At 49.7% G+C, this 24,464-nt stretch overlaps 1 protein-coding gene across 1 annotated transcript; it reads right to left on the bottom strand.

Annotated features, from left to right (window-relative positions):
- Positions 1-5,194: 5,194 nt before the first annotated feature.
- Positions 5,195-6,318, bottom strand: LOC119310799 (induced stolen tip protein TUB8-like). Its single transcript, XM_037586417.1, has 2 exons — positions 6,171-6,318; positions 5,195-5,938 (listed from the first exon to the last, which is right to left on the bottom strand). The coding sequence occupies exons 1-2, from the start codon at positions 6,183-6,185 to the stop codon at positions 5,504-5,506; spliced, it is 450 nt and encodes a 149-aa protein (XP_037442314.1). The 5' UTR covers positions 6,186-6,318; the 3' UTR covers positions 5,195-5,503.
- Positions 6,319-24,464: the final 18,146 nt, after the last annotated feature.

The raw sequence follows: 24,464 nt of genomic DNA, 5'->3' as shown, positions 1-24,464 counted from the left end.
TGGTCATATTACTGAAGTGCATTTATGTCTTACATTACAGGAATCAGGAACTTTGCCGTCTGCCATGGCTGACGGCAAAGGCATGCCTGGCGGACGGCAAATGCCTTTATCGTCAGCCAACAGACAGCAACACATCCGGCTGAACAAACTGCGGTGAAGGGCTCTTTGCCTTCTGCTAGCAGACGGCAAAGATGCAAAGGCCTTTGTTGTATGCAAAGAAGAAGAAGAAGAAGAAGAAGAAGAAGAAGAAGAAGAAGAAGAAGAAGAAGAAGAAGAAGAAGAAGAAGAAGCTCTTTGTCGTCTGCTAGCAAACAGCAAAGAGCCTAGCTAGTGGAGTGGGGCCGGGGTAAACGACTGTTAGGTTGGCCACTTTCTTTACCGTCAACTAGTAGACGACAAAGAAAGTGGTCGTTAGGTGGTTCTCGCTAGTGGGCCACCCTCCCTCTTTATCGCCTGCTAGCAGACGGCGAAGATCTGGCTGATGCCAAACATGATCTTTGCCGTTAGCTCTTTCTTTGCCGTCGGTTTTCTGTAAGTTGATGGCAAAGACCTTCTTTGTCATCAGTTAACAGACGGCAACGAGCTGGCTGACGGCGAAGATACTGATTCCAGTAATGTTATCATGTTAGGCTACTCCTAGCCTATAAATAGCCTCCCCTACAACCACTAGTTTGTTGGCTACTCCGAGAGAAACTGACACTTGTCATTGAGAGCATCCCATCCTCCGAGGACTTTGCGCGAAAATCATCAAGTGAGAAAAACCCAAACCCAAACACCTACAACCCAAAGTGATTGAGCATCACTAAAGAGATTGTTCCTGTGTGGAACCAACGCTTGTTACCTTTTAGGACTGTGCATCCTTCAGACGGTTAGGCATCATGGTCTAGAGCGTCCAAGAGGAATTGTGGATCGCCAAGTGACCAAGTCTGTGAAGGTTTGTAAGTCACGTGAAGTCTTACCACGAGTGATTGGCCGAGGTCTGTGTGACTTTAGCTCAAGGAGAATAGGTGAGGACTGTGTGTCCGGGACTGTGTGTCTTTAGGTTTAAATATCTAGCCGCTCAAACCAGACGTACAACTGTCACAGCAGTTGGAACTGGCCTACGAAATCATCGTCTTGACCAAGCTACTGGTTCTATTTCCTCAACCCTTTCATTTCCTCATTCATATGTTGATGAACCTGATTGTTACTGTTTGAAGACTTTGACTGAAGACTTTCTCTATTTCCTCGACCCTATTTCTCCAGTCACTTTGTCTTCAGCCTTCTTATCATGTTTTCATGCTACCTGTACTCTGTGCTTGTTTTCATTTCATCATGATGACTACGCTATTGCTCTGTTATGCTTGTACCTGAGTATTTATTCCGCTGCTAGTGTTTCATTGCTTAGGAAATTCCTCACTTAGAATTTCCTCAGTGACGAATTTGTAAAAATCGCCTATTCACCCCTCCTCTAGTCGATATAACGCACTTTCAAAGCATACATTATCTAGAAGTGGCACTGCGTCGCTCGCTCGCTGTTGACCACTGGACATCAACTGGCCTAGACAACACTTTTATTTAGCCCACTTCACGCGACCCCGCGCATAGCACTCCACTCCACACCTAGTAGTAAAAAGTATTCCCTTCGTTCCAAAATATAGTGCTTCCTCTATTCCCGTGATTCAAATTTGACCATAAGTTTAACCAACGAGACCGACTGCGACGGGAGCAAAAGTCATACCAGTGAATTCGTATTCAAAAGAACTTTTCAATTATATAATTTTTCACCCGCCGCAGTCGGTCTCATTGGTTAAATTTATGGTCAAAACTGGACCTTGGGAAGCACGGGCGTACTATATTTTTGAACGGAGGGAGTAGCACTCCAGTCCACTCTATTGGCTGACTCAGCATCACGCTGTCCCACGTAGGAGCACACGGCCGCTGCCGTGGACGCTGACCCAGCCAGCTCCTCCTTGATCGCTCCTCACATGCTGACGCTGGCCATCGCGGCGGTCTGCTCCTCCGCCGCGGGCGCAGGCGCTTCCTCCGCTGCTTCCACCGTGACGGCTGGGGCGACCATCACTTCTGGCTCGGCAGCAGGCGCGGCCTCCTTCTTCACCTCCTCGACCACCGTCGGCTCGGCCTCTGCCATCGCCTCCTTGGTCTCTGTCTCGACCACGGCTGGCGCCTCTGGCTCTTTGGATGCCTCGGCCTCCGGCTCGGCCACAGCTGCTGGCTCGGGTCCTTGGCCTCCTCCGTCTCAGCGGCTGCCGACACCTTCTCCTTGGTCTCCTCAACCTCGACGGGGGCAGCAGGCGCCTCGACTTCGGCCTCCGCCGGCGCGGGGGCCTCCTCCGTCTTCGCGACCTCCTCGGTGGCGACCGACGTCTCCACCGCGGGCGCCTCCTCTGGCAACGCGGCCGTCGAGTTTTAGAGACCTACTCCATGGACCGGATTTTGGCGATACATCCACGTACATGTTGCACGCCCACGCCACTTCGGCCCTGGGTTGAGCCCGGCGAGGCAAGCGCGAAACGAACGATTCACACGCATGTCGCACGGCTATGCCGCCCCGGTCCGATTCCAGACCCAAGACCGACGAGACAAGTCGAGGCGAGCGCCCGTGTGGGGTCTTTGCTTTCTCTCCTCAGCACATGACTTAATGTGATGGAGAGAACCCACTGTATAGCGAGTTCGCACATCTACTCAACTTTCGATTTGTTAATACTGTTTAGAACCATCGCATGCCAATTTAATGTACACATGGGCCAATTTGAGATTTCAGAAATTATTCACAGGTCGAGCCCATTATTTCTAACAAATGCGGCTACTACATGCATGTGGATGGTCTCCAATTTGCTAAAAGTAAAATGCGGATGGTCTTCAAAAGATTGAGCTTAGTCCAGGTGCATTTGTTGTCGTCTGTGCTCGAGGATAAATGAGATATGAGTTGTGCATTTTGTACCACGTACGTACTCTACGTGGTGGTTATCATCCTCCTAATAATATTTGCTCTCACTTTAGTGATCTAAAAGAAAATCTTATATTGGTTTACATAGGGGTACATAAAAAAAACTTTATCAGCTCGGCAGAAATAAAACCATGTTGAAAAGCATGCATTCGGAGAGAGCAATTTGTGGCATTGGCAAAAGGAGCACCTTCACAGCATCTACAACCGGGCGTCATGTATCTGTCTCATCTGTCTGGGCAGGCCATCCGGTCACTGACCAGTCACCAAAAACCGACCCAACCGAAGCTCTCAAACGGGCCTCAAACGTCCGGACTGACCGGCGCCCCTCATATCCATCCCAAATATAGGGCAGACATGAGGTGGTCCAGGCATGTCCGTTACGTCAGCCCGGCCCACCGCTGGCCCACCCTGACCCCAAAAAAATCCCCGTACGGCAGAAACCCTAACTCACTCCGCTCCCCTTCCCTCCCCGATGCTCCCATTTCCCCAATCCGCCAAATCCGTAGCACCGGCAAGCATTTCCAGCACCGGCAGCCACTCCGACGGCAGCCCCGGAGACAAGAAGGAGCTGGCGCTCAGTATCACGCTCGAGCGCTCGTGGGCCGATATGGGCGGCAGCTCCGGGCCCGGTGCGACGCGACCTGTCGCCCGTCACCGCAGCGCCGACGCCGGCGCCGGCCCTTCCCACCCCGCGCGCAGATCTGCGAGGCATGCCCGATCTGCTTCTCCGGTCCGACGACCTCCTCTACCTCCGGCCGCTGCTCCGCGCAGGCGGCGCTAGTGTGACGCCCCAACTTAATCGTGCACTAATCATACACGCAAATGTGCACGATCAAGATCAGAGACTCACGGGAAGATATCACAACAGAATTCTAGACACAAATTAAAGTCACACATGCTTTATATTACAAGCCAGGGGCCTCGAGGGCTCGAATACATAAGAGTCAGCGGAAACAACAATATGTGAGTACAAACATAAGTAAACAAGTTTGCCTTAAGAAGGATAACAAAAACAACAACAACAACAACAACAACAACATGGATCGAATAAGCATAGGCCTCCTGCGTGGGAGCCTCCTAACTACTCCTGGTCGTCAACAGCCTTCACGTAGTAGTAAGCTCCGTCGAGGTAGTATTAGTCGCTGAAGATCAGCTGGCTCCTGGCCTCCGTCATATGATCGCAACAATCGGCTATAGGAGAAAGAGGTAGCAAAGCAACCATGAGTACTCACCCTAAGTACTCGCAAGACTTACATCAGATATATACAAAGTATGCATCAGTATCAAAGGAATGGAGCTATATCTTTGGACTGAACTGCAGAAATGCCAGAATAGAAGGGAAGACCTAGCATATCGAAGACTAGCATTTTGAAGCATCTTACAACATTAGAAGAGGTGGATTAGCATATTATGAAGTAACAAGTATATTGTAGTAACGCTCAGAGATTCTTCCTCGACTCCCTGCGAGAAATCAATCCCGGAGCCATTATATCAATTTAGTGTTTCTAGTATCCAGTTCTAGTTGTAATAGATCGGGATACAACTCCGAGCGTCCGTTGTCGTGGACACGGCTATTTGAATAGATAAACTTTCCTGCAGGGGTGCAAAAATCTTACCCAACACGCTCGATTAACTCCGGACGAACACACGTTTCTGGGTCATGCCCGACCTCGGCTCATCGACACACCGTAGTCCTACCTAGGCTAAACAGAGAGACCAACACACCGGTCTACATCCTAAATGCGAATGTGTCATGGGCCAATCGTCCTTTGCAATCCCGAACGCGTCCTGGAGCACACCCATCCCCTTATACAAGTGCAGGTGGTTCCCGTCCAACCCGGCGCGCGATGCTAAACTGCTGACGTCTGAGAGCTTTTGAAAGAATCGTACGACGCCGAGTGCCCATACTTATACCCGGGTGATGGTTAGTGCGAAAAGGTCGGGGCCTACTCAGATCACATATCCAAAGAAGCGCGCGGAGACAATCAATGAAACCACGATCTATGGTCCCGTAGATACTCGGTGCTCAAAATAGCCACTCTATAGCAACCGCTCTTTCTCTGATGAGCTCACTGTCATCCCCAAAAAAATTGACCGATGAAGCACGCATTTTATTTCGCAAGAGACCGGGCATGCATGCGTGTGTAGCTCATACCAAGGGGTGACACTTCTGACGACGCATGTTTAGAAATCTAAATTAGGATAAACAAGGTTTATGTTTGCCATGCAGAGAGAAAACAGATGTCCGTAGAAATAATGAAGCATGTCTTGTCGAGAAAAGAAGCATACATTATCTAGAGTGGCACACTGGCACTGCGTCTCTCGCTCTCTGCTGACCGACACTTGGGACTGGGCGTCGACCCGACAACACTTTTATTTAGCCCACGTCACGCGGACCCCGCGCAAAGCACCCCACACCTAGTAGTAAAAAGTAGCACTCCACTCCAGTCCACTCCACTGGCTGACTGAGCATCACGCCGTGCCACGTAGGAGCACACGGCTGCCGCCGTGGACGCTGACACAGCCAGCTCCTCGTCCGCGCGCGCCGGCGCCTCACACGCTGACGCTGGCCACCGCGGCGGCCGGCTCCTCTGCCGCGGCCGCGGGTGCCTCCTCCGCAGCAGCCGGTGCTTCCTCGGCGACGGCCGCAACCTCCGGCTCGGCAGCAGGCGCCGCCTCCTCCTTCACCTCCTCGACCACCGCCGGCTCTGCCTCAGCCACGGCCTCCTTGGTCTCTGTCTCGACCACGGCTGGCGCCTCGGCCTCCGGCTCGGCCGCAGCTGCGGGCTCGGGCTCCTTGGTCTCCTCCGTCTCAGCGGCGGCCGGCGCCTCCTCCTTAGTCTCCTCAACCTCGACGGGGGCAGCAGGCGCTTCGTCTTCGGCCACCGCCGGCGTGGGGGCCTCCTCCGTCTTCGCGACCTCCTCGGCGACCAGGGGTGTCTCCACCGCGGGCGCCTCCTCCGTCAGCGCGACCGCCGGGTTCTGGACCTGCACGTTTGCACACTTAATATCATTAGCGCCACGCACATGTCAAACACATACACAAACCGATCTAGCTCGAGCTCGGTCATGATCATGATCATGATCGACCGGCCGTTCGTTGGATCGGGTAAACAGTGAGCAGATCAAAAGATGAAGAACCCATCGAAACGATCATCGATCCAAGCATACGAAAAGAGAATAGAACTATAGGAAGACGATCGAGACAAGCTATACGTACATCAGCAGTGGCCATTGCCTTCGTGGATGCAAGAAAATGCCCGGAGTGGCAGAAGGTGGCTAGCTCAAGCTAGTGCTACTGTGACTCTGTGGCTGATCTGATCAGAGAGTGTGAGGCGTATGTGTCTGTGTGGAGCAATGGGACGGGGTGGAGGGGCTATATATAGCGGCCTCCGGAGGACAAAACGGGGAGAACACAAACGAAAATCAAACGCCAAAGAAAAATTAATCGACACCGATGGGTCGAGAAAATAAACAAGTCGAGTCCATGTCATGATCATCGGGAATCTCGGGATGCAAATAAACACGTACTGACGACGTGCGGTTGTACGTGTGTGTCATGCCATGAACTAAAGGTGGTCCGTGAGTCATGACACTATGGAAAGGGCCCTAAAGAACAGACCAGATCAGACCAGGGTGTGCACCATGCACCATGCAACCTCGATGGAAAAGCAGCGAAATTCTCGAATTTATTTTCCATTTCCCATAAGTTTCCGTGTATGATCGATCATCCTGTCCTGTTGATGTGTGTGTCGTGTGCTAGCCAAATCTGATCCCCGGTGGCAGTGGCAACAGGCAAGTGGACCTTTTGAGGTGTACACGACAATTAATATAGCCAGAGTAAGTACTTCCTCTATAACTCGGTGCTCAAAATAGCCACTCTATAGCCAGAGTATAAAACATTTTTTGGTCACTGTCATAGACTTTAAAAACGTGTTATAAATTATTATTATTATTATTATTATTATTATTATTATTATTATTATTATAAAAAGTTACAGAGGCAGTATTTGTTTTCCATTTTTCATAAGATCGTTGATCCCTGGTGGCACGCAAGTGGACCTTTTGCGCTGTAGGTCTAGCTAGCTTCGAGGTGTACAGTACACACAGACACAACGCATCTCATCCTTCTTGCACGTTCCGCGCCGTCCTTTCCATCGAATCGTCGATGCCTAGCCGATTAAATTATGCTCTCGCCGATTCAGCTCTAATTCTGTGGGAGGGAGGCAGATTCGATCTGTGATTTGGATCAAAACGTACTAGGTGTATTTGATTAGCGTTTGTTCTGTACAAGACTGTGATAGCTGAACAGGGGCTGCTGTCGGGGTTGGCGTCAAGACAATGCAGTTGGCACCAATGAATGTGCGCGCCTGAACAGTCGCGATTTGGTTTTGGAATTTAGGCTAGATCTCAGGGTACGTGGCCATCCGGCCTATGCTAAGCTAGATATATAGACTTTCTTTTTCAGCAGTATATATGTGTGTTTTTTGTTGTTTTTTTAGATATGATGTGATGTTATTCTGTATCTAATTCTGTATATGTTTGCTTCATGCATATTTGGATGGAGGTAGTAATAATTTTCTAAGTACGCCAAGTTTTTTTTTTTTTTGCAGTTTATAACAAGACGGTGTCAAATGGATCAAAGTTCCTTGTTAGAGCAACTCCAGATCCCCAAGCAATCACCGCCAGAATCCTGTCCCTGTTCTAGTAGCTAGTGCTACTGTAGTAGCTTTGCATGTGTCATACTTCAGAGTTCATCAACGACAATTATGACTACAGCAAATAAATGGCCTCGATCGAGAGCGATCTATCACCTTTGGGGTTCGTCTACTTGCTCTGGCATCTACCACCTTTACCAAAAGGTGGCACAGATAATACGTAAGCCGATCACTACAGCGCCGCAGGGGTAGTTGTCCACCATGGATCAACCTCAAGCTCCACAACAAGGTAATTGCAAAAGCAGAGTGATCCGATCTCATCAGCAGGACAGCGAGATTGCACTCATACGCAGCAGCACACCACTAATTAACCGCCTCGCGGCCTGACCTTTTCCCTGGCCGCCGCCGAAAGGTCAGGAGACTGACTGTTAGCGTCCCTGAAGGCCCGGAAGCAAGTCCAGCCCACGGTGCACGGCCCAAGCGTGCACGCGTGGCCAACAAGCGGCTGTTGGGCCCGGAGTGGGTGAACGCAGCCCAGGCCCGCACCACGACTACTTAACACGCAACTTTCAGCGGCTCCGCCCATCCAGTGGATCAGGAACGAAACGGCGGCGGCTACCTTCCTCTTACCGAACCCTAGATCGAGATCACCATTCTTGTAATCGACTTGAGCTTGTATTCGAGAGATTGAGCTACTAATCCATACACCCTGAGTGAGACCCTATCATCTGGTATCAGAGACCAAACCCCACCCTCTCCGCTTCGCTCTGGCGCGCCTCGTCGAGACCAGAAGCCTGCATCAAGCCCGAGCGCACCTCGAAGCCATGGATCCAAGCGTTTCCGCGTTCCTCACCAAGCTAGAGGCCAAGATCTAAGCCTCCATGGATGCACAAGCCAAGGCCCAGCAGGCGACATCAGCGAAGATCGACGAGGTCCTCAAGTGGCGGCCTGATCTGGAGCGCAGGGTGGCGGATCTGAGCGACGCGGTGGCCGCGCTCCAACTCGTTCAACCTGCGGCGTCCAAGGAAGGCGAGGAACCACCCATGACGCAAGATCCACAACAACAACCGCCTGCGACGCACGGGATCCACACCGGACCCGTGTCTGGCGCAGCGACTCTTCCCCGAGGGCCCGATGGCCACGGCGTCTTCAACTTAACACGGGGGTCGGCGGCGGTGTCGTTCCAGACGCCGCCGCCGCTCCCGGCAAGCGGTCAGTCCGATTCTCTCTTGTCCCCGTCTATGATCTCCCCGTTTGCTCATGCGAGCCAGATGCTTGCTGGATTGGGCCAAGCACACCCATCTATTTCATTTCCTCAGTTCACGGGGGAGAACCCGAATCTCTGGAAAACATTGTGCGAGCAGTATTTTTCCATGTTCGGCATTCACACTGCATTTTGGATTCCGATGGCGGCGCTCAATTTTTCTGGAGCTGCGTCAGTTTGGCTGCAGACAATCCAGAAACGCCTGTCGGAGTTTGATTGAGAAGCATTTACATCCCTGTTGTGCACCCGTTTTGGACGAGATCGCCATCAGATGCTGATCCGCCAGTTCTATGCTGTGCGACAAATTGCTTCAGTAGCTGATTATATAGAAAAATTCGAGCTGATTATTAATCATTTGAGTTCTTATTCTGACTCTATTCATCCTTACTATTTTCTCACTCGTTTCATGGAGGGATTGAGGACGGACATCCGGGCTGTGGTGCTGGTCTAGAGACCTCCCGATCTGGACACGGCATGTTCCTTGGCGCTCTTACAAGAGGAGGTACTGGGCGGCAACTTTAGCTCCCCGCCCAGGCCACCGGAAGCAGCAGCCAAGGCAGTGGTTCCACTACCCCTGCCGCCACCGCCAAGCCGCCCCGCACCCACCGCGGGGGCGACTGATCGCCGCGGCACGGACGCTGCACGCGCTGAATCCACCAAGCTCAAGGAGTTGCGGGATTATTGTCGTGCCCGCGGTCTGTGTTTCAAATGCGGTGAGAAGTGGGGGCAAGACCATGTGTGTCCCACTTCAGTTCATCTGCACATTGTCCAGGAGCTCCTGGACATCTTCGGCATCGACAACACCATCGACATGCAACTGCCTCCGCCTGAAGATACAGCTATGGCCGTTTCTCTCTCAGCAGTGTCAGGAGGGGTTTCGGCCAAGGCCTTCCAATTGCGCGCATGGATCCAAGGCCGTGAAGTACTCATGTTAGTGGACTCTGGCAGCACCAATTCCTTCGTTAATCAGGAGTTGGTGACGACCCTGGCTGGAGCGTGCCCTCTTCCACGCGCCTGTCGTGTTCGCGTGGCGGACAGTGGAGAACTGCTATGCTCTGCGGTGGTGACAGCCTGCGAGTGGTACACGCAAGGGCACAATTTCAGCACTGACCTGAAGGTACTCGCTCTGGGCACTTATGATGCAATCCACGAAATGGACTGGCTGGAGGCCCATAGTCCCATGACGGTTGATTGGCGCGCTAAGTCTTTGGAGTTTCAGTCCCCTCAAGGCAAAGTCAGTCTGCAAGGGCATGAAGCTGAATCTTGCACCTGTCTTCTGATCAACGCAGTTCAACTCTAGAGCTTGTGTAAGAACAAGGCAGTCAGTCATATAGTGCATCTGTGTCCCATATCTGATGAGCAAATGGAAGCGCAAGCTATTCCTGAATGCCTGCGACCCATTCTGGAAGAGTTCGTCGATGTGTTTGGATAACCAGAAGGGTTGCCACCCAAACGCTCGTGTGATCACAAAATCACGCTACTCCCAGGAGCTCAAACCTTCAGTATAAGAGCATACAGGCACAAACCATAACAGAAAGATGAGATCAAACGGAAAGTTGCAGAACTCTTGAAGTCAGGTGTGATCCAAGCCAGCAACAGTCCATTCTCTTCCCCGGTCATCTTAGTCAAGAAGAAGGACGGCACGTGGAGAATGTGTGTCGATTACAGGAAACTCAATGCCCTTACTTGTGTGGCAAAGTTTCCGACTCCCATAATCGAGGAATTATTGGATGAACTGCAAGGAGCTCAGTGGTTTTCCAAACTGGACCTGCGAGCAAGATATCACCAGATAAGGATCGCTGAAGGTGATGAATTCAAGACAGCTTTCCAGACCCATTTTGGCCACTTTGAATTCAAAGTGTTGTCGTTTGGGCTAGCAGGGGGCCCAGCCACATTCAATGGAGCAGTTTATACTACTCTGAAACCAGTCAACAGAAAGTGTGTCTTGATGTTCTTCGACGACATCCTCTTTTTTAGCCACACACTAGAAGAGCACAAGGAACATCTTCGACAGGTCCTGACTCTGTTACGCAGAGATCAATGGAAGGTCAAACTGAGCAAGTGTGCATTTGGTCAACAGCAACTGACATATCTAGGGCATGTTATCAGTTCAGAAGGGGTGGCGACAGAACCAAGCAAAGTCAAAAGTGTGTCAGAGTGGCCAACTCCTGTTAATGTCAAGGAGGTGCGAGGGTTTCTAGGGCTTGCCGGGTACTACCGGCGTTTTATTCGGCATTTTGGAATGATCGCACGGCCAATGTTTAATCTGCTCAAGAAGGGGACACCTTTTGTCTGGACATCCATCACAGAGCAAGCATTCCAAGCATTGAAGACACAACTGATCACAGCTCCAGTCTTAGCGTTGCCAGATTTCTCTCAACAATTCATCATTGAAACTGATGCCAGCGACAAAGGGGTGGGGGCAGTACTTCAGCAACGAGGGCATCCTATAGCATTCATGAGCAAAGCCCTCTGCCCACGGTACCAGGGGCTGTCAGCTTACGAGAAAGAGTACCTAGCAATCTTAGTGGCAGTGGACCAATGGAGACCCTATCAGCAACACGCTGAATTCTTGATCCTCACTGACCAACGCAGCCTGGTGCACTTGGAGGAGCAGAGACTGACAACACCATGGCAGAAAAAGGCCTTCACTAAGCTTTTGGGGCTGCGATACTGCATCAAGTATAAGAAAGGATCCGACAACTCTGCTGCCGATGCCCTCTCACGTGCAAGGCCGCAAGAGATGCTAGTCGCTATCACTTCTTGCCAGCCCGCTTGGTTGGAGGATGTTGTCAACAGCTACAATGCCAACCCCCATGCGCAGAAGTTACTCGAGCAATTAGCGGTTCGGCCAGATCCCAAGGGGAGGTTCAGCCTGCATCAAGGCATCCTGCGCTTCCGGGACCGCATTTGGCTGGGAGGATCAACAGCTCTACAACAACGCATCATCTCTGCATTCCATGACAATGCTCTTGGGGGCCACTCGGGGTTTCCAGTGACATACAAACGAGTGCGCCGGCTGTTTGCGTGGCCTAAAATGAAAACCCACATCAAACAGTACGTTGCCTGTTGCCCCACATGCCAACAGGCCAAGCCAGACCGTGCAGCTGCACCAGGATTGCTCACACCCTTGCTGATTCCATCGCAACCCTGGGAGCTCATCACAATGGACATTATTGACGGCCTGCCTCAGTCGGGGAAGTTCAACTGCTTGCTGGTTCTGGTGGATAAACGGACTCGTTTTGCCCACTTCTTGCCTCTGGCGCACCCGTAAACTGCAGCAAAAGTCGCCCAGCTCTACATGTCGCAAATTTACAAGCTCCATGGATTTCCAGGTGCCATTGTCTCTGACCGAGACCCGGTGTTCACCAATCATTTTTGGCGGGAACTGTTTCATTATGCAGGCACTGAACTGAGAATGAGTACTGCCAATCATCCGCAAACTGATGAGCAAACCGAGCGTGTCAACCAGTGCCTGGAGACCTTTCTGCGCTGCTTTACGCACGCGTGTCCAACGCGCTGGAGTTTCTGGGTTCCTCTTGCGCAATTTTGGTACAACACATCTTTGCACTCCGCTATTGGCATGTCACCATTCAAGGCACTCTACGGGCATGAACCGAGACACTGGGGGCTCACAGCAGAGACAATAGTGTCAGTTCCATCTCTCCAAGCATGGCTCGAGGAGCGTCGTGTGGTTTAGGATCTGATTCAGCAACATCTTCATCGAGCTCGATAGTGAATGAAAGATCAAGCTGACAAGAAACGTTCGGTCCGGTCATTTCAAGTGGGCGATCAAGTGTATTTGAAGCTGCAACCGTACATCCAGACATCGGTTGCCCCCCGTGCCAACCATAAGCTGTCGTTCAAGTTCTTTGGGCCATTCCCCATCATTCGCAAGATCAACGACGTGGCCTATGAACTACAACTGCCGGCGTCTTCCACGGTGCACCCAGTTTTCCACGTCTCGCAACTCCGTCAAGCACTTCTGCCAGGTACCGCTGTTACCCCTATGCTTCCCGTTTGCACTGATGAGTTAGCGGTGCCTATGGAGGTTCTGCAAACAAGATGGCGCAAGCGGAACGGAGCGGTGATGGAGCAAGTCCAGGTTCGATGGTCCAACCCTGAAACCATGGGAGTCACCAGGGAGGATAAAGAAGCACTTCACGCTCGTTTTCCTCTGGCAGCGGCTTGGGGGCAAGTCGCTGGTCAAGGAGGGGGGATGTTAGCGTCCCTGAAGGCCCGGAAGCAAGTCCAGCCCACGGTGCATGGCCCAAGCGTGCACACGTGGCCAACAAGCGGCTGTTGGGCCCGTAGTGGGTGAACGCAGCCCAGGTCCGAACCACGACTACTTAACGCGCAACCTTCAGCGGCTCCGCCCATCCAGTGGATCAGGAACGAAACGGCGGCGGCTACCTTCCTCTTACCGAACCCTAGATCGAGATCACCATTCTTGTAATCGACTTGAGCTTGTATTCGAGAGATTGAGCTACTAATCCATACACCCTGAGTGAGACCCTATCATCTGGTATCAGAGACCAAACCCCACCCTCTCCGCTTCGCTCTAGCGCGCCTCGTCGAGACCAGAAGCCTGCATCAAGCCCGAGCGCACCTCAAAGCCATGGATCCAAGCGTTTCCGCGTTCCTCACCAAGCTAGAGGCCAAGATCTAAGCCTCCATGGATGCACAAGCCAAGGCCCAGCAGGCGACATCGGCGAAGATCGACGAGGTCCTCAAGTGGCGGCCCGATCTGGAGCGCAGGGTGGCGGATCTGAGCGACGTGGTGGCCGCGCTCCAACTTGTTCAACCTGCGGCGTCCAAGGAAGGCGAGGAACCACCCATGACGCAAGATCCACAACAACAACCGCCTGCGACGCACGGGATCCACACCGGACCCGTGTCTGGTGCGGCGACTCTTCCCCGAGGGCCCGATGGCCACGGCGTCTTCAACTTAACACGGGGGTCGTCGGCGGTGTCGTTCCAGACGCCGCCGCCGCTCCCGGCAAGCGGTCAGTCCGATTCTCTCTTGTCCCCGTCTATGATCTCCCCGTTTGCTCATGCGAGCCAGATGCTTGCTGGATTGGGCCAAGCACACCCATCTATTTCATTTCCTCAGTTCACGGGGGAGAACCCGAATCTCTGGAAAACATTGTGCGAGCAGTATTTTTCCATGTTCGGCATTCACACTGCATTTTGGATTCCGATGGCGGCGCTCAATTTTTCTGGAGCTGCGTCAGTTTGGCTGCAGACAATCCAGAAACGCCTGTCGGAGTTTGATTGGGAAGCATTTACATCCCTATTGTGCACCCGTTTTGGACGAGATCGCCATCAGATGCTGATCCGCCAGTTCTATACTGTGCGACAAATTGCTTCAGTAGCTGATTATATAGAAAAATTCGAGCTGATTATTAATCATTTGAGTTCTTATTCTAACTCTATTCATCCTTACTATTTTCTCACTCGTTTCATGGAGGGATTGAGGACGGACATCCGGGCTGTGGTGCTGGTCCAGAGACCTCCCGATCTGGACACGACATGTTCCTTGGCGCTCTTACAAGAGGAGGTACTGGGCGGCAACTTTGGCTCCCTGCCCAGGCCACCGGAAGCAGCAGCCAAGGCAGTGGTTCCACTACCCCTGCCGCCACCGCCAAGCCGCCCCGCACCCACCGCGGGGGCGACTGATCGCCGCGGCACGAACGCTGCACGCGCTGAATCCACCAAGCTCAAGGCGTTGCGGGATTATCGTCGTGCCCGCGGTCTGTGTTTCAAATGCGGTGAGAAGTGGGGGCAAGACCATGTGTGTCCCACTTCAGTTCAACTGCACGTTGTCCAGGAGCTCCTGGACATCTTCGGCATCGACAACGCCATCGACATGCAACTGCCTCCGCCTGAAGATACAGCCATGGCCGTTTCTCTCTCAGCAGTGTCAGGAGGGGTTTCGGCCAAGGCCTTCCAATTGCGCGCATGGATCCAAGGCCGTGAAGTACTCATGTTAGTGGACTCTGGCAGCACCAATTCATTCATTAATCAGGAGCTGGCGACGACCCTGGCTGGAGCGTGCCCTCTTCCACGCGCCTGTCGTGTTCGCGTGGCGGACGGTGGAGAACTGCTATGCTCTGCGGTGGTGACAGCCTGCGAGTGGTACACGCAAGGGCACAATTTCAGCACTGACCTGAAGGTACTCGCTCTGGGCACTTATGATGCAATCCTCGGAATGGATTGGCTGGAGGCCCATAGTCCCATGACGGTTGATTGGCGCGCTAAGTCTTTGGAGTTTCAGTCCCCTCAAGGCAAAGTCAGTCTGCAAGGGCATGAAGCTGAATCTTCCACCTGTCTTCTGATCAACGCAGTTCAACTCTAGAGCTTGTGTAAGAACAAGGCAGGCAGTCATATAGTGCATCTGTGTCCCATATCTGATGAGCAAACGGAAGGGCAAGCTATTCCTGAATGCCTGCAACCCATTCTAGAAGAGTTCGTCGATGTGTTTGGATAACCAGAAGGGTTGCCACCCAAACGCTCGTGTGATCACAAAATCACGCTACTCCCAGGAGCTCAAACCTTCAGTATAAGAGCATACAGGCACAAACCATAACAGAAAGATGAGATCAAACGGAAAGTTGCAGAACTCTTGAAGTCAGGTGTGATCCAAGCCAGCAACAGTCCATTCTCTTCCCCGATCATCTTAGTCAAGAAGAAGGACGACACGTGGAGAATGTGTGTCGATTACAGGCAACTCAATGCCCTTACTTGTGTGGCAAAGTTTTCGATTCCCGTAATCGAGGAATTATTGGATGAACTGCAAGGAGCTCAGTGGTTTTCCAAACTGGACCTGCGAGCAAGATATCACCAGATAAGGATCGCTGAAGGTGATGAATTCAAGACAGCTTTCCAGACCCATTTTGGCCACTTTGAATTCAAAGTGTTGTCGTTTGGGCTAGCAGGGGGGCCAGCCACATTCAATGGAGCAGTTTATACTACTCTGAAACCAGTCAACAGAAAGTGTGTCTTGATGTTCTTCGACGACATCCTCATTTTTAGCCACACACTAGAAGAGCACAAGGAACATCTTCGACAGGTCCTGACTCTGTTGCGCAGAGATCAATGGAAGGTCAAACTGAGCAAGTGTGCATTTGGTCAACAGCAACTGACATATCTAGGGCATGTTATCAGTTCAGAAGGGGTGGCGACAGAACCAAGCAAAGTCAAAAGTGTGTCAGAGTGGCCAACTCCTGTTAATGTCAAGGAGGTGCGAGGGTTTCTAGGGCTTGCCGGGTACTACCGGTGTTTTATTCGGCATTTTGGAATGATCGCACGGCCAATGTTTAATCTGCTCAAGAAGGGGACACCTTTTGTCTGGACATCCATCACAGAGCAAGCATTCCAAGCATTGAAGACACAACTGATCACAGCTCCAGTCTTAGCGTTGCCAGATTTCTCTCAACAATTCATCATTGAAACTGACGCCAGCGACAAAGGGGTGGGGGCAGTACTTCAGCAACGAGGGCATCCTATAGCATTCATGAGCAAAGCCCTCTGCCCACGGTACCAGGGGCTGTCAGCTTACGAGAAAGAGTACCTAGCAATCTTAGTGGCAGTGGACCAATGGAGACCCTATCAGCAACACGCTGAATTCTTGATCCTCACTGACCAACGCAGCCTGGTGCACTTGGAGGAGCAGAGACTGACAACACCATGGCAGCAAAAGGCCTTCACTAAGCTTTTGGGGCTGCGATACTGCATCAAGTATAAGAAAGGATCCGACAACTCTGCTGCCGATGCCCTCTCACGTGCAAGGCCGCAAGAGATGCTAGTCGCTATCACTTCTTGCCAGCCCGCTTGGTTGGAGGATGTTGTCAACAGCTACAATGCCAACCCCCATGCGCAGAAGTTACTCGAGCAATTAGCGGTTCGGCCAGATCCCAAGGGGAGGTTCAGCCTGCATCAAGGCATCCTGCGCTTCCGGGACCGCATTTGGCTGGGAGGATCAACAGCTCTACAACAATGCATCATCTCTGCATTCCATGACAATGCTCTTGGGGGCCACTCGGGGTTTCCAGTGACATACAAACGAGTGCGCCGACTGTTTGCGTGGCCTAAAATGAAAACCCACATCAAACAGTACGTTGCCTGTTGCCCCACATGCCAACAGGCCAAGCCAGACCGTGCAGCTGCACCAGGATTGCTCACACCCTTGTTGATTCCATCGCAACCCTGGGAGCTCATCACAATGGACATTATTGACGGCCTGCCTCAGTCGGGGAAGTTCAACTGCTTGCTGGTTCTGGTGGATAAACGGACTCGTTTTGCCCACTTCTTGCCTCTGGCGCACCCGTACACTACAGCAAAGTCGCCCAGCTCTACATGTCGCAGATTTACAAGCTCCATGGATTCCCAGGTGCCATTGTCTCTGACCGAGACCCGGTGTTCACCAATCATTTTTGGCGGGAACTGTTTCATTATGCAGGCACTGAACTGAGAATGAGTACTGCCAATCATCCGCAAACTGATGGGCAAACCGAGCGTGTCAACCAGTGCCTGGAGACCTTTCTGCGCTGCTTTACGCACGCGTGTCCAACGCGCTGGAGTTTCTGGGTTCCTCTTGCGCAATTTTGGTACAACACATCTTTGCACTCCGCTATTGGCATGTCACCATTCAAGGCACTCTACGGGCATGAACCGAGACACTGGGGGCTCACAGCAGAGACAACAGTGTCAGTTCCATCTCTCCAAGCATGGCTCGAGGAGCGTCGTGTGGTTCATGATCTGATTCAGCAACATCTTCATCGAGCTCGACAGTGAATGAAAGATCAAGCTGACAAGAAACGTTCGGTCCGGTCATTTCAAGTGGGCGATCAAGTGTATTTGAAGCTGCAACCGTACATCCAGACATCGGTTGCCCCCCGTGCCAACCATAAGCTGTCGTTCAAGTTCTTTGGGCCATTCCCCATCATTCGCAAGATCAACGACGTGGCCTATGAACTACAACTGCCGGCGTCTTCCACGGTGCACCCAGTTTTCCACGTCTCGCAACTCCGTCAAGCACTTCTGCCAGGTACTGCTGTTACCCCTGTGCTTCCCGTTTGCACTGATGAGTTAGCGGTGCCTATGGAGGTTCTGCAAACAAGATGGCGCAAGCGGAACGGAGCGGTGGTGGAGCAAGTCCAGGTTCGATGGTCCAACCCTGAAACCATGGGAGTCTCCAGGGAGGATAAAGAAGCACTTCACGCTCGTTTTCCTCTGGCAGCGGCTTGGGGGCAAGTCGCTGGTCAAGGAGGAGGGATGTTAGCGTCCCTGACGGCCCGGAAGCAAGTCCAGCCCATGGTGCACGGCCCAAGCGTGCACACGTGGCCAACAAGCGGCTGTTGGGCCCGTAGTGGGTGAACGCAGCCCAGGCCCGCACCACGACTACTTAACGCGCAACCTTCAGCGGCTCCGCCCATCCAGTGGATCCGGAACGAAACGGCGGCGGCTTCCTTCCTCTTACCGAACCCTAGATCGAGATCATCATTCTTGTAATCGACTTGAGCTTGTATTCGAGAGATTGAGCTACTAATCCATACACCCTGAGTGAGACCCTATCACTGACAAGCACAAGGTAACCGAGCTCTTACAGATGGCTAAATAACCATAGTTTTCCATGTAATCTTCTTTCCTCCTCTAAACTAATTATTCCCGTATGAGTTTGGCCCCAGCAGAGACAAGGAGGACGATGAAGTTGGGCAGCTTTCTTTTTCGTGAATTTCTCGTCCCCGTCGTTATCGTCGCTTTAAACCAGCCATTTCGTTCAGATCATCTGATGACATGGAAAGCGATGAGCAAGGAGCTTCGACATCGACCGGAGAGAGAGTCCACACCGGCCATCCAACATGCGGCAATGCCCAGTAGGATGGTCCGCTGGGCTGAACGGTGCCATATCACGCAGAAGAAATAGTAGGCGACATGGCCGGCTGTCACCCCGGGGCCCGCCTGCATATCCACCGCCGTGATCTCTGTGGCACCGCACCGGCCAGCTAGCTGCTCACTTTCGGCGGCCGTGCCGTGTGTGGTCGCCATCACGTACGCCAGTTCGATCCAGCACCACCGTGCCGTGCCATGTGTGCCCCCTGCAGCTACAGGCTACCATCTTCAACAGACGCACGATAGCGCGGTGCTAAAAAAGTTTTACAGCATCGAAATAGTGTTTTTATGCGCAGGAGATTTACTATACACATAAAAACACGTAGCCCAACCCGGCGAGCCCGCATGCAGCAACCCACGCGTAGAAGCTGGAGTCCCAAATTTGCAGCCCCGCTGCACGCGTGTGCTAAAGTTAGAGCTTTATTTTACACCTTCTACTAAAGCACAGTTTTTTGTCTCTCATGCGCCAAATCGACGTTTTTTTCAGTACGGCTTATTAAGCACGTATGTTGAAGATGGTCTGCTGTGGCGCCGCAAATGGAGCTACGGAGTTGCTGGCCGCAGAGACCGGAGTGGGATGATTGGAGCCCATGACCCGGAAGCAATGGTGAGGTGGCGCCATGGCTAGGGGCGGTGGAGAGGGGCCCGCGTCACAGTGCCCATGATCAGACTCGGACAGCGATGTGCACGGAGTTCCACTTCCACCTGTGAATGACGTGTGATGTGCCTCCATGTCGGACTGCGGCCACATGCAATTTAATACGACTGGTAGTACGTGTACGAGCTGATCCACCTCAGCGTTTTGTTTGTCCGTCCAAACGACAAGCCAGGATTTATTCAAAAGCAGGTTGCTTGATTGAAAGATAAGCTAAGTTAGTCTTGCGGCTTATATTATTTATTTATTTTTGCCAGCATTTGGCATCACTCTGGTTTATAAAGTGACGAAACAAAATTTCTTTTGGCTGCTCCATCATTGTCATACAAACACATGAATTATTAAGAGCATTGGTAAGTTGGAGTAAAAAATGGCGCATTGATTGGTCATGCATATTGCGGCTAGTACATGCATGTGGATGGTCTCCAATAGATTGAGCATAGTCCAAGTCCCAGGGGCATCTTCAAGGCAGATCCGTAAATCTCCCCGCAATCATCCGGACCGCGAAAGTCATCCAACACCGACCTATGTCGGTTCGCAGGGCGGTCCGAACGCAATTCCTTATGTAAATTGGAGACAAAAGAGTGGGAGATTTGCGGGAGTCCGGACACCCGAAACATAGAACTCCGGCACCCGGCCCACCCAATCCCTCCTCCTGGTCCCATTTCCTTCCACTCCGCTCCTTCTCCCTCTTTATATCTACACCCTCCACCTCCGTCGTCGTTGTTGTTCATCTACGGACGCCACAGAGGCATTGCCAGACGTCCGCAACCAGCACTGACGCGACCGCTCTCCGTTCTGACGGAGTTTTCGGCCCTGGAACCGTTTGTACCCAGGTACACTCCGCCCCCCTATCGACAACCTCCATGGCGGACACCACGCCCGGCAGGTGTTCGGTCAAATGTCATTGAGCTTATTTTCAAATGCTATGCCGTTTTTAGAGTACGAAGGATGGTGAGCTACTCGATCATGGAGGATGAGTTGTTGTGCGATGCGTGGCTGGTTGTATTCACGTATTTCATAGGCAGGATCAGAGGGCCACCCTTCTGGGAGTGCATGAAAAGTTTCACGCAGAAAAGCACATTGCGTCCTACGACGTGTACATCATGCGACCACACAAACTTGAGGGCATTGTCATATCGCTGGCATGTTATCCAAGTCAACGTCATCAAGTACTACAAATTGACCAGTCAGCTCGAGGCAAGGTGGCCATTGCACGCAGGCGTGGAGGAGATGGTAAGTTTTACTTCCTCTTGCTAAACTTGTTGATTGATTCATCTACTCAATGTTGGTCTACACATTATATTTAGCCCGCACATACTATCGTGCTGTACCACAGGTCAGCGGGACGGTCATTTACATGCACACACTACTGGATGAAGCTAAAGGGAAAGTATATGTCGGAGGGCATGATCCGTTCCTGAAAAACTTGTTAGACATTCAGGATCTAGTCGAATTTGAGACCTTGTTGTACTAGACTTAATTTGCATGTTATGTATAAATGATTTGTGCTACTTTCCATCCGACCTTTGATAAATATTGATCAGTTTGAATGAATTTCGTTCGGTTAGTTAAAATGTAGTTTAAAATGTATGCGACTAACGTTGAATGACTGTCTCCCGCACCCGTGCCCGCGGACTGGTTCCCTGTCGGCGAACTAACGTGAAAGGTTTTTGCGGGCTGCCGTTGGGGATGCCTAACGCTGCCGATTATACTTGAGGGTAAATGAGGTCTGAGCTGTACTTCTGTACTACGTAGGTACTAATACATGGTAGTGATCATTCTTCTATTATACGTATGCTTTATCTCGACAAAGATTAGAACCATGTTGAAATGGAAGCATTTGCAGCGATGTGTGCCATTGGCAAACGGAGCACCGACACGTCCTCAACATAGGCATTCTGTAGCAACTGGTCCTTCTCGGATGAGCTCACTGTGAGTAGGTCAACCCCATAACTAACAGGTATTCCCAAGCAAATGGATGATAAAACACGAAGTTCATTACAGTATTTCACCGTCCACAAGCGGCCGGGCATGCATGCGCGTATGGCTCACACGGACGGGTGAGACGTTTGACGACGCATCCATGGTTAAGGGCCAGTTTTTTGGGCGGCTTAAAAATTAAGTTGTCTCTCCTCAGCTTAAAAAATAAGCCGTCCTTTAAGTTTGTTGAGACTTCTAAGTTAGTTATCCCATAACTAATTTAGAAGCCCCAATGAACAAGAAAGGCGGCTTATAAAAAAAGTTGGGGAGGGGTGGCTTATTTTTTATGCTGTCAAAAGAACTGGCCCTAAGTACTTATAGGATAACCATATTTATGTTTGCCATGCAAAGGACAAAACAGATGTACAAATAATTAAGCATATCTTTTCGAAAAGAAGAAGCATACATTATCATAGATGGTCCGCGTCGATCGAGTGGTTAATCTGATCCATCGTTTCTAAAGTCATAACGGTACATCATCGTCGTAAAAAAAAATGGTACGTCGTCATGCGCGATCCATTTGAGCTAGTGCTTGCGTTGGCCTATGTAGTTTTTTGTTTTGAGGGCGTATATTAGCTGTTGCACCGTGTATTCTTTTCTGAAAAGAACTACAGTTAGGCCCTGCTCGGCAATCACCCGCTCCTGGAATCCGCGTAGCGGGGAAACAACAGCTCCTCCGATTTAAACTACAGCTCCGCCAACTCCACTCCCGGAGTTGTGGAGCGGAGCAGTACCGAACAGGGCCTTAGTTTGTTTTTTGGGAAAAATGCACAGTGAGGATGCATGTCCTTGAAGGCAATTCTTATTTGCCGCCTGCGAGCGGCAAATCGTCGAGGAAACGCCCGCAGCGCCCTCGGGTGGGCCGGCCCAGTTCGCGTGCTGCGCGTTGCTGCTTCAATTTTTTCGTTTGCTTTTTTTTTTCTTTTCGGTTTTTCTTTTCTGGTTCTTTTTTCTTTTTTCTTTTCGTTCTTATTTTTCTTTTCTGTTTCTATTTATTTTTTATATTATTTTTTCGTTTTGATGATTTCTTTTCTCTTTTTACTGTTTCTTTTTCCCTATATTACAAAGTTCATTGCATGTTACCAAAATGTTGATTGTATATTTAGGAAATGTTCATGGTATATGAAGAAAAGTTCATCATGCATTATAAAATATTCATCGCATATTTAGAAATTGTCCAATGAATATAAAGTACTCCCTGTGTTTTTAAATTTTGTTCAGTGTTATATACACAAATGTTCAATGTGTATTTGGAAATTGTTCAACGTATATTACAAATGTTCAATGCATTTTCAAAAATTGTTCAACACATATATTTATGTTTTTTTAAAACGTTCATCATATATTAAAAAATGTTAATTATGTATAATTTAAATTATTCATTTATGTTAAGAAAATGTTCGACAGATATTTACAAAACGTTCAGTGAGTAGTACTCGATTTTTTTTCAAAGGAAGTTCGGTACTTAAAGTTTTGTGCCGTGACTCAATCAGTGGAGCTCACTAGTTCTGTTGGCTAGTTCTACTAGATAATGAGAAGGGGGTCACTAGATCGAGTCCCAGTTGCGTAGCACTTTTTCTGAACTTTTAGCGTGCCTGAAGTTCAACAGATCTAAATGGGCCGGCCCATTCGTGGCTGGCTTCAGCGAAGCCTCAACAATTTGCCGCGCACGGGCGAAAATAGGAGCTCTCGTCCTTGAAGGGCCTTGAAGCTTTTCCTTTTTCGAAGTAAGGGGTAGAAGGCCTTGCAACTTACACTACGTCCACATGATTACAGCCCACAAAGAAGTTACCAAACCAGGCCCGCAGCCCATTGGTCTGGCCCGAATCAGCAGTGGGCCAACTCGCCGGCTAGGAATTTCCTATTTGACGCTCTCTGCCTCAAACTGCGCGCTTCGCACAGGCGAGCGACCGAGCAGCTACGAGTTGATGGGCCGGTCCACTTTTACGTAGCCAGTGCACCTGCTCCAGCCGGTTTTGGGAACCTTCCAGAAGGTTCCCTGAACCAGTTTTTATCGGTTTTTCTGTTTCTTTTTTTTATATTTGGTTTCTGTTTCTGTTTTTTTTCTTTTTTCTTTTCTTTTTGAAGTTTACTGTTTTTTTTCTTTTTCAAGGTTATTTTATCTTTTTTTTAAAACATCATGTTCGAAAATTGTTCTTGCTTTTAAAATACATTTGAAATTTCAAAAAATAGTTCTTTTAAAAATTATTCATAAATTCAAAATATGTTCGGGATTTTCGAACAATGTTCTCATTTTCAAAAATTGTTTCTAATGCTTTTCTTCAAAATTTTCACCACTTCCCAAAAAATGTTGGGCAGTTAATTGTTTTTTCCATTTTCAAAATTTGTTCACAAATAGCAAAAAATGTTCATGTTTTATTTTTTTCGCAGTTTAAAAAATGTCTCAATTTCATAAATTGTTCACACATTTTAAAAAATGTTCATGTTTCCAAATTTTGTTCAACAGTTTGAAAATATGTTCGCATGTCCAAATTTTGTTTTCGAATTTGGAAAAATGTTCCCGTTTCAATAAATCTTCATGTTTTCTAATTTTTTTTCTTTTTTTTACCAAAAATGTTATTTTTTAAAAAAAATTGTTCAGAAATTTGGAAAGTGTTACGTCTAAAAATTTTGTTTTGGAAAGTTTCATGTTTTTATCATTTTCGGAGTTTCAAAATTTTTCTAATGTTTCATAAATTGTTCACAAGTTTTAAAAATGTTCATGTATTCAAATATTGTTCAGGAGTTTCAAAATATGTTCGCATCTCCAAACTTTGTTCTCGAATTTGGAAAAATGTTCCTGTTTCAAGAAATCTTGATGGTTTTCAAAAAAAAGTATCTTTTTCGGAAATCTATTTTTAAAAATGTGTTCAATTTTTTTTCACAATGTATTTTTAGATATTTTTGTTTTTTCTTTTCTTTTTAATTTATCTCCTTTTCCTTTTCAAGTTTATTTTTCTTGACAATCTTTTTTGCAAATTTCAAATGTCGTTCAGAATTTCAAAAAATGTTCTCATTTTGAAATTTGTTCAAAAATTCCAAAAATGTTTTAGAATTTCA

The sequence above is a fragment of the Triticum dicoccoides genome, chromosome 5B, assembly GCF_002162155.2.
Source record: "Triticum dicoccoides isolate Atlit2015 ecotype Zavitan chromosome 5B, WEW_v2.0, whole genome shotgun sequence".
NCBI classification, from domain to species: Eukaryota; Viridiplantae; Streptophyta; class Magnoliopsida; order Poales; family Poaceae; genus Triticum; species Triticum dicoccoides.
This window is presented reverse-complemented; position numbering and strand designations above follow the sequence as displayed.